Below are 10,696 nucleotides of genomic sequence, written 5' to 3' on the forward strand. Positions count from 1 at the left end.
TTAGGGACATGGTTTAGTGGTGGGATGGCAGGGTTAGGTTAACGGTTGGACTTGATGATCTCAAAGGTCTTTTCCAACCTAAACAATTCTATGATTCTATGATTCTAGGTTGGTCCTGGCATGCTCAGAGTGACACAAGTTACTCTTTCTCTGTTGCTGGTGCCAGCAGGGCCAGCTCAGGCAAGGCAGTGGCCGCAGAGCAGCCAGAGACTCAGACCTGCTCATGTCTGCTTGCACAGAGAGACCCGGGGCTGCTACAACAGGCTTGACTGAGCTGGGAGAGGCTCCAAGGTGGGGGTGCTGAGCAACTTGTGGGGCTGCAGGCTGGGCAAGTGCTCCTGTTGGTGCCTGCCTTCTGCCACATCTGCAAATCAATGCTCTGAAAAGGCCTGTTCTTTCCCAGTTTGACTCTTGCAACTCTTTTCTAGGAACACAAACTTCCTGCCCAGCCCAGTGCTGCCAATGGTAAGAGCCTGTGAAAACTGATGTAGATACTGGTGGTGGTGAATAGTTCCCAGGGAGCTGACTATTTGGTAGCCACCTCTACTGACTCCTCTTCTTCCTTCCCTACATACCAGACACTACTCTACTCCTTTCTCCTTTCACCACCCAGTACCTGTCCCAGAGTTTGACTTTGGCACCCTGTGACCTTGCTGGGAGAGCAGGGGACCAGCCTGGGGTACCTCTCTGGAGAGATGGGAGTGACAAAGGAGCCCTTCCTCTTCACATGTGTCTCTTTCAGACCCTGATTTTTGAAGGAAACAAATCTTATACCATCCCTCTGTCAGCCTGTCCGTCTGTGCTTTTCACCTCACCACCTTTAACATTTTGACCAACCAAATATAGCAGGGGGAGAGCATTTCAAAGATATTAAATTCTCACAATGTCTGTAAAATGGGTATGTATCTAAGGAGGAGCAGGGGAAAGCTTTGATGAAAAGGTCACAGCTTGAGTTTGACCTCTTTTAAAAAGACCTCATACCTGTGAGCGGGGCCATACATGCGTTCCCTGTGGGATTGGCTTCATTTAAAGTGCTTGCACCCTATAAAGCACAGGATTCCATAGAGGTGAGGTCCAAAGCAGATTTCTTCTGATTTTCATCAGGATATCTTCACAGATGTAGGGGAAATTACACTTCCAAACTGGTTGCACCTCTAGTTCAACCCACATTTCAGCCTGTCTAGCCCAGCTACCATCTCTTGCTGGATTTCCTTGCTGGGAACTGTGCAAATTCCCAAGGCCGGTCCCGTCCATGCTGCTGTCTCTCTGGCTGGTTGCAAAACCCTGCCTTGGAGAGGCTGTTATTCATAGCAGTGCAAACTCAGTGCAGGTCTTTGAAGCCAAAGGTGTAAAGCTGCTTCAGGAGATCAGAAAAGAGAGTCCTTCCCCTGTGGTTCATTTTCCAGCCTGCAATTAAGTCCCATTAGAGGGCTAGTGTAAATGGTGACTTATTATCTCTTTCCACTGACAAGCTGTCAGTTTACTTGGCTGTTGTCGTTAGCCAATGTTTTGACTTTGATGAATTATGGTACCCACATTTTCTGCTCTTGTTCAGGTATTTGGGATTCACTGGTGTGAATTATCTCGCTCAGAGCTGAAGGCATTAGGGCTTAGGCTTAGATTTTTTGGGGAAGCTTTACAATATTAAGGATAGTTCCCCTTAGCCTAGTGGATCTCCTCACTGGAGGGTTGAAAAAAATTGCTTAACCATTGAATTGCATTTGCTCAGGTACAGTCAAGCCTGCCTTGGGATGGAGAAGATACAAGAGAAAGGAGAAGTCAACTCCTGTTCTATTTTCTTGGTTCACATGAATCTTCATGTGCCCTAAGCCAGTGGTTTCAACTAGGACCATCAATATGGATCAGGCTTTGTATCTCTATACTCACATATTGACTTGCTGAACTCCACCCTGCATGTGTTCTGTTGTCCTCCTCAGGCCCTGAGCTGCTCCTTACTGGTTGTACTAAGTGATAACATCCAAACTATGCTTCTTCCTTCATTGCAGCAGCTCTTTCTCGCTCCCAGTCCACTTTACCCTCGGGGTGATAAAACTGCAGCCTGTGCTGTACATTCCCTGCCCTCTCTAAAGTGCCATTTGGATCTGCAGACTCCAGTTTTTTTGTAACTGAATTATTTATGCGTGTATTTTGTCTTTGATCCAGGATGTACCAAGACAGGACCAGGATAGCTCCTATAAGGCTGTCTTCCTAAGATATGCTAAGCAGGTATCCTATCTAAAACATCTTGCTGAAAAATAAGTAAAAATGGCATGTGGACTTGCAAAAAGAAAAACTGATCTCCAACATTGATACAAATCCATTTAGAAAAATGTTTTTTAGAAATGTAGTTCCATCCTCATGTGGATACTCTGAAAACTGTATTGATTGACCTTGCCAAGACCCCCAGAAAAATGGGACGTTCAGCTGGGATAGATTGGCTAGCCCCATATATCAGAGGAGGATTGGAGATGAGATTTGTGATTGTGCTGGTGATGGGTTTGCATGTGTACTTTCTTTTTTTTTTTTTTTTTTTTTTTTAGTTTGTTTATTTACTGAAAGCAATTAGAAAGCCTTGGGTATTCCCCCCCTCTCATCGGCATCATTTTCCATTTGCCTTTGCAGCATTTGGAAACCAGACATCAGTCAGCATTTGAGTAATTGATTCCTGCTCTTTCAGAGCCAAACTCTGTGTGTTCACAGGAGATGCTTTTAATGGTTTAATAAACTGTTATAAAGAACTCCTTGACTTAGTCAAGAGGAAAAAAAATCACTGCCAAAAGTCTTTGCACAATGGACCTCTTGCAGTTAATAGTTATATCAATGCATGAAGGTGAAAATGAACAGGGGCTGCCACGCTGAAGGCCCTGGGGGTGTCTCGGGAGGGAGGCAGGCAGGTTCACTGATGGGTTGGGTGGCTCAGAGGGAAGCAGGCAGCAGCGCCTGTGCTCCCAGCCCACTCACCCGGCTGCCTGCTCTGCCTGCCCCTTGGCAAGTCCCCAGCTAGGGGCTGGTGAAGTCAGCAAGCGTTCCCGTCACTGCTGGAACTACCCCACAGCGATGGGGAGTGCCTGTAACTCCCCTGCAGACTTGTAGGGAAGGACAAAGTGTGGCCCAGAAGCATTGAAGGGTTTTATTCTGCTCCCATGGGGGTGCGGGTGCTGCTGCTCCTGTGATATAAGCAGAGGTCCTCCTTGGTTGCCACAGTGTGTGAGTAAAGAAATTTGGGGCAAAAGTGACACAGGAAAAAACTTTATGCTCACAAATCTCTCTTTGCATTTTATTTTGCATTAGGGCTCAGCCATTGATGCCTCGCAGCTGCAACAACTCCTTAATGAAGTCATCCTGCAAGGTAAAGCTTTTACAACCCAGCTAATGTCGTTAGTGCTTCCCTATCCTTAGTCTCATGTAAACTAGTCAGAGGATTTAGTGGTGTCCTGATGGTCCTCAAAAAATCCTCAGAGTGGCTTACTGCGCTGCTGGATCTTGAAGAATGAAAAGTGCCTCCATCAGGGTTCCTTTGGAACACTTTGGGGGTTTTGTTTTAGTTTTTTAAATCAAAGTAATGTTCACAGGAAGAAGGTGATGCAACCCGGACCAGCTGCTAACAGACTCTTTGATGCATGGCTGTCAGCAAAGCTGTGCATCTGTTTGACAGCCAAATTTCATCTTCCTCTCCCAGTTCTGCTGTGGGATGGCTTCTGCTCTGCAGACCTACCCTACCCCATGCTGTCCTTCTCCTGGATGTCCCCGCAGCCCCCATGAGCACCCTGTGCTCTACCAGCTGCAGCAGGAACTCAGTCCCTGGCTGGGCTGCACCAGTCAGTGCCCCAGGGAGCTGAGCCTCCCACTCTCCTTGCTGTCACCCAGTTTCACCCAGTTCAGCACTGGCATGCATCTCTCCTCTGCAGAGGTCTCAAGCTGGCTTTCAGCATTTCCCAGCCTTCTTAAGCTGCCCACCTTGAAAATAGCATGAGACAGGGGCACAGCTGGAGGACTTGAACCAATTCAGTCATGCACAAGGCTCAAAGTTCCCCTAGGACTCACTAATTCAGCATAAATGGCCTTTCTTGTCACTGTCATTTCCCGTATCCTTATTTCAAGAGTGAAGAGTTTCCCTCAGGACAGGTAGGTGGGCAGAGACTGTGCAGAGCAGCTACCTGTGAGCCCAAACAGGCCCCTGTCCTTGGGGAAGGGAGAGTTGTCTGAGACACGTCAGACTCCCTTCATGGACCTCAGCCTGGCACGTAGCCCTTGATGCTGTTTGAGACCCTGAGCCAGATCTGGGGCTTGTTAGCTACGTGAGCCTTCAGACTGGTGTCCTCCTTCCCTCCGAATGGTGACCTGCTGCCTCTGTCACCCCCCTCGCTCTCACTGATTCCCTCTGTTTTGTCAATCCTTGCAGATGAAATGACCAGCCTGGGAGGAAGATTCAGCTTCGACTCATGCAGAGGCATTTTATCTCTGACGGATGTATCCTTTCAGCAGAAGCAATAAACTTCCCTGGTGCTGCCCATCCTTGCCTTGAGTTATGGCTGAGCTGAGCGTCCCAGTGTGAGAACCTGCAAGTAAATATTAGCCACAGTCCTCAATAAATAACTGTCCCAGAATCTGTGCAGGACTTTGCCATGCATGCCCTGGCTCTGGTGTGTCTGCTGAAAGGTGAGGGTCAACCTTCTGCCACCAGCTAACTCTGCACATATTTCCCCCTCTGCAGGGTGCAGGGCTTGGCTAAGCTTCACCCCTGGGCGCAGGGTCCCAGGCAGAGCCCGAGGCGAGGAGGCAGCACAGAGCTCAGGCATAGCTCGGCTCTTCCATCACGGCTGCAACCATGCTGGCCTGTGATGGCAGCTGGAGCAGCCTGCTAGCACCACCAGCAAAGCTGGTGTTAGGGGGAGAAGCACTCTCATCACCGAATCACAGGCACTTGCCTGGCAGACTATTCATCCTATCCATCCGACGTACCTTCCCTATTTAGACGGATCACACAGCCTTTTTACTGTTAACAAAACAACACTGGAAATACATTGCTGGCTGTTGTAGAACAAGAGGGCTCCTTGATGAAAACATAAATTCTCCCCCATGTGTTTTCTCCTCTTTGCTTGCTCACTGTCTCTTTTCTTCTATGCTTTGAAATAACTTTGAGACATTTGCAGACCTTTACAAACTGCCAGAGAATGAATAAAAATGACCAAAGTCCCCCTCTCTTTCCAGCTTTCTGCATCTAGCCAGTGAAAGAGACTTCTCCCCCTTTCCAAAGCCCCTCCTGGGCTAAGTGGGCACTGTGAATGCATGGCACGTGCAAAGAGCTGACAAAGCCGCTGCTCTGCTTTAATTCAGGATGGATTTTTCATTCTCTGGGCTGCATACAACCCATGTACAGTGTGACCTATCCTGGCCTGCAAAGACAGGATCAGCTTTTTTCAGTCAGGTTTCATAGCAGTAGCACTTGTCTGCTTATATTTAACTGGTGATGAGTTCTGCTTTCAGGGAGATTTTGCCATCTCAGCTGCATTTGGTGAGGTGCTGCATGTCTGCCCGGAACTCCTAGGTGGTGTACAGAGGGGAGCAGGTCCACTGACAGAGGTCCTTTGAGCATCCATGAGAGATGTCTGCTGACACCCTTGGGCTCCTGCAGCTCATGGTAGGGAAGTCTTTTCCTGCCTGCAGCTTATGCGTGGCTCAAAGGCTGCTGCTGCCTTCTCATGGCTGGCATCACGATCGGCTCCTTGTACTCTTGGCTCCTTCAGTGCCTGTTCCTCCTGAAGGATCCAGGCAGAGCTAATACTGTGCACAGAGGCAAGGCAATGCGCACACATGGCCTGGAGCATGGGGTCATGTTCATTCACAGGGGCCTCTGTGCTCAGTGGCTAAATGTCAACTGAAGCGATCTCTGCAGGTTCCCTTGTGGTTAAAGGCACCGTATAAATAGAAACCTTTCGTTTGTGAGAATGGGTATGAGTGACTCTACAATGTGCCAAAGAAGTTGAACTTAACTGTAAGCATATCAAGAGCAGAAAAGCTCTTGGCTTTCTCAACACAAAGTAACAAACAGAAGAGACTGCGTCTTAAGTCTTTCTTTACATGAAGGCAGCATCCTCGGGAATGAAGTCAGGGAAGTTTAGCTCTCATTAACCATTCAATTCTTAACTAAATGCACAGCTCAACTCGGATGGACGACTCACACTGCAGGAGTTCGGGGGCCTCTGGCGAAGTCTCACTAAGTACATGGTACACGGGGGCTGCTGTGTTTTCTCTGCCGATACTGTACTTGGGCTTTTCATCAGCAGGGTGCAGATGCTCTGTATCGATATCAAAGCACTGGGGGGAAAAACATTGTGGAAGTTGCTTGCTTAGTGGGTCAGATTTCCACCGTCTCATGCAAAGGTTGAGAGCTCAGGAGGCAGCAGTGTGTGTAAAGTGCTCCAGATGAGCAGCCAGGCTTTTCCAGAGCAGGGGATATTGAGTGGGAAAAGGTAGGAAGGCCAATTCAGCTTGGCATTTGATGGAAATCTCTGTTTGTGTGCAATTTTTAAAAAAACTTTCTAAGCTGAAATGAGTCTTGAACAGACAAATATCACTTCCTCATTGCTGCAGTTTGTAGTGGAAACGTGCAGGATCTGATGAAAGTTTATCTGGGAGAAATGTCTCTGCTCCAGGATAAGCATTAGGTCTGGAAGCAGTGAGTACAGTAACTTGGTATTTAGGGTCCCACCTAAATTCAGGCATCTTCTCTGTGTCAGGTCCTTCTCCCTCCAGTCTTGCTGCAGAATGGGAAGATTTCCTGAAGCCTCCAAGCTGGGTGGGCTCTGCTTTGTTTCATCCCTCTTGAGGTGGTCTGAGGCCACCTAGGACATGGGGGGCCGGTTCCCCATCTAGCAATAGTGCTCTTCCCACTGCCAGCACCTGAAGTGTGGCTCGTAGGGTTTCAACCGTGTATTGGGAAAGATGACCCCACACCATTCTGGGACTCAGGGACTCCCAGCTTATTTCACGTGTTATAGGCAATATCTTTTTGTCAGTGGAGGTGTGAGTATTCCCATTGCTGCCTGCACACAAAAACCAGGGACAGTGAGCAAAAAGGGCTTCCACCCACCCAAAACTGTGGGATTTCTTACACCGTAACATACTGTCTGAGCCTTCTGGAAATGGGTCTCCTTTGTCATAGTCACCCCATCTCATCCACTGAACTTCCTTGCAGCCTATTTATTAAGGAGGGAAAGCATCCTACGTGATTAGATATAGTGGTAAATTTGGGGAATGCTGATACGAGCTTGAAATCTGCTTTTACGCTTTTTTTTTTTAGAATATCTTCAGCAAGGAAGACAGAAATCATTCTGGATTTCTTGATGTGTTTGAACTGAAGAGAGCAATACAGGCAGCAGGTATGTCCGCAGGTGGTGAGCAGCTCCCTTTCTTGTCCCTGTGGCAGTGAAGGAAAGGATGAAAAAGAGAGAGGAAAGAAAGAAGAGCTTCAGGGAGAAAGCGGGTTGGATTGCACAGAGGTGCCAGTTAGATCCCAGCTCTGCTCCGAGGTCTGCATTGGTTTAGGGCATTGAGACGGAAAGCCCATTTCAGGGAGAAACCCTTTGCACTGCAGCTGGGGAGCCAGCAGAGATGCAGAGAAGCACCACACTGGCTAGAGCCTGCAGACTGGCTTATCCATAGTCTCTCTAGGCCACGGACAAAACATCCAGCAGAGGAACGGAGCAAGGAACAGCCGATGCTTTCGCTTGCCCCAGTTCCTGCAGTTTCTGTTCAGGGCAGTGACTAAGTCTGTAAAGGAAAGCCACAGTGACAGACATTTATTTAGTTTGCACTGACCTCTGTTGGCTACACGAATGCTGAAACTTGCAGTGATTGCATGGGACATTTTCACGAGTGAAGCATTTTAGCTGGGTCCTCTCCCCAGAGACTCTGTGCATGAAATACAGCTCTGGGACAGCAATCATAGAGTAGAGAAGGTCCCAGATGGCTACCTGGAACTTGGAGTGGTGGTGTCCCCAGGAGGCAGCTGGTGCAGAAGTCCTGTCCGTGGAAGCCATCAGCTCAGGGGATGAACGTGTAATATTTTGTTGCTGAGCGGTGGGCAGAGCGTTAGCATCTGCCCGAGGAGTGCAGCACTAACTTGCCAAATGTCAAAGGAGAAACTGCCGGGTCCATTCTGTAAAAAAGTCACTAAAATGTAAAACTGGGAGGAAAACTGTACATTGAGAAGTCCTGGCAGCCGAAACAATGCAGCTATTGGAAGGGCTAAAAAGGCACTGTTAAATGGCAAATTCAGTACGTGGCAGGCTATAAGCAGTTCGGGATCGGGGGGAGTGGCAAAGAAAATTACAGGCTCATTCTTGCTACCTTCTGAGCCAGACAGCTGCGTTGGAATCTGGCTTTGCATTAGGATGATCCCTGTCCTGGCTTTTAAGCAGGACGGAGTGGACAGCCTCACAAAGAGTTTGGGAAGTTGGTGCTGCCCCTGGGAATGGCACTAACACATCTAAATACAGCTCCCAGCCAGCTGTTCGCCAAAGTGTTCAGTGCTTTCCTCAGCAAAACACTGGAGCGTGTGCTTCATTTTCACTGTTGTCCTAATGCCTCAAAGCATAATAATGATGGGTCAGATTTTCTGCCAGATTAAAGCAGGCTAGCTGCATTAACGGCCGCGCTGCCCTGAAATGCTGGAGCATTGGCCTGGGGTATTTACAAACTCCTCAACAGCAATGTTAAATGCATTAAAATAATTTCAAAAATAGGGAAACATACGGTCTGTATTTTAAAGCTTGACTAAAACGACAGTGAGGAATCCGGTAGACAAAAGGCGTGGGGAGTAACCTTACAAATAAGCAATGGCACATAAGTGAAACATCTTGGGAAGAGAGGGGGCTGGCGCTACTGTCTTGTTGATGAGGTTAATTGAGAGACGTTGCCAGGTGAGAATATTTCAGAGCAAGTATATCCCAGACCGACCATGCCAAACCGTCTGTGTTTCACTAGTGTAAGGCATGGTTATAGCACCTCGTAAACAGCACTGCAAAGCTTGCTGGAATCTGCTCTCTAGAGAGAGCTTGATTGAATTCCCACTGCCTTCAAAAGGTTAAAAATGAGATAGGATTCATTGCTCGCTACTACAGTGGTTCTTGGCAGGGTTTTTAAACCCGAATTAAAGAAGAAATTTCATTCATTGGATTTTTTTAATTGCTCATGTTTTATCCTAGGAAAAAAATCTAAAATCAGGTTTATCTTCATTTGAAATATATCTTAAACCCCAGAATATTTTCATTAATTAAATATTCAGCATTGTGTGTCTGCTTGCCGCTGGAAACCTTCTCCAGCTAGGCTTAAGCAACCAGTTTGCCAACACACTAACCCGCTTCCGTCGGCTGTATCTCCCCCTACACAGGTGTAGAGAGATCCCTTCCTTCTTTTCTGCTTATTCAACTGATTTGGCTCCATGATGAGTTTGCTCAAACCCGAAAAGTTTAGAGCTGGTTGAAAAAGCAGGAAAGCTACTTCTGTTCCAGCTGAGCCACTAAAAACTAGGAGTGAGGAAATGAGACTTTTATGAAGTCTCAGAGAATGCATTAGGGCAAAGCTATCAGTCCAGCTCTCTGCAGAAAATTTCTCTTTTGTTTAGAAAATCAGCTTTTAGTGCAAAATATATTTAAATAATTTTTCTTATGTAGCCAGCACATTTAGGGTAGTTTTAGTTAACTAATAAAAGAATCATTCTAAAAGGCAATTTTTGTTCATTCAATTGAATACCAATTTCCATCCAAACAGACTGTGACACAAATACTGAATAATCAGCTAATAAAAAAGAAAGGCACCCTTCACCATTTTCTAATAGAAGAGAAAATGTGAAAATTAAGAATCCCAGGCATGCTATACTGCATAATAGCATGATCGTGTGGTATCTCCCTGTTTAGCAGAAAGCGCCAATGGTATTGTAAATGCTACGCTCAGACTTTAACAGTTATGAGCCAAAGAAAATCACCCTTTTGTATAGAAAATAAAAGCTAAAAAGGCAAAGCAAGATAACACTAGATTAGTTAGCTCTGCGTTTGCTGCTTGCTGACCTGAGCCACAATTTGAGTCATTGACTAAATGGACTTGGCTTTTCCATCACCCTACTCCGACTCTTACACCCAAACCTGGGGGAAAGGCAAGCTGCTACCCAGGGATGCAGAGGAGACCCAGAATGACAGGGCGGGGGGCTGAGGGAGAGCCCCAGCTTCTTTGCAGGGTGCACAAGGCCCGCGGAGCCTGTCCATCGTCCCACAGTGAGTCCCCAGTGCTGCCGTTCCTCTTTTCTCCGCAGGTCTGGCCGCTAATGAGCAGCTGCTGCTCCTGATGGCCCTGCGTTACGGCGATGCCGACGGGAGAATCGGCTTCTCTGACTTCGTGTGCTGCATGCTGCGCCTTGAAACCATGACCTGTAAGTCTCAGCGCTGAGGCCTGGGGTTGGGCAGGGGATGTGGCAGCAGGGTCCCTCCCTCAGGAGTGTGCAAAGCCAGACTGAGGGCAGTGGCAGGAGGCAAGGGACACCCTGCTAGATGTGATAATACATGTCTAAGAGCGTAGCTTGGAAATAACAAACCTGCCCAAAGTCCAGGCAGAGTCCAGGGAATGCCTTTGCTGAAAGGGGCCGGAAAGGTTGGCCCCCAGTTTCCCATCAGAGCTCATCAGGGTACCCGTGGGCTGC

At 47.6% G+C, this 10,696-nt stretch overlaps 1 protein-coding gene across 1 annotated transcript in view; it reads left to right on the forward strand.

Annotated features, from left to right (window-relative positions):
• LOC104134595 (calpain-13) overlaps positions 1–10,696 on the forward strand; it is a 44,359-nt gene that overhangs the window by 30,046 nt on the left and 3,617 nt on the right. Inside the window, exons 12-18 of the mRNA XM_035903663.1 lie at positions 429–465; positions 2,164–2,226; positions 3,292–3,349; positions 4,403–4,470; positions 6,160–6,228; positions 7,304–7,382; positions 10,280–10,429. Of these exons, the coding sequence (XP_035759556.1) occupies positions 429–465; positions 2,164–2,226; positions 3,292–3,349; positions 4,403–4,470; positions 6,160–6,228; positions 7,304–7,382; positions 10,280–10,429 (524 nt within the window). The remainder of the gene's footprint in view (positions 1–428; positions 466–2,163; positions 2,227–3,291; positions 3,350–4,402; positions 4,471–6,159; positions 6,229–7,303; positions 7,383–10,279; positions 10,430–10,696) is intronic.

Source organism: Egretta garzetta, unplaced genomic scaffold (genome assembly GCF_000687185.1).
Source record: "Egretta garzetta isolate BGI_Z169 unplaced genomic scaffold, ASM68718v1 scaffold11, whole genome shotgun sequence".
Classification (NCBI taxonomy): domain Eukaryota; kingdom Metazoa; phylum Chordata; class Aves; order Pelecaniformes; family Ardeidae; genus Egretta; species Egretta garzetta.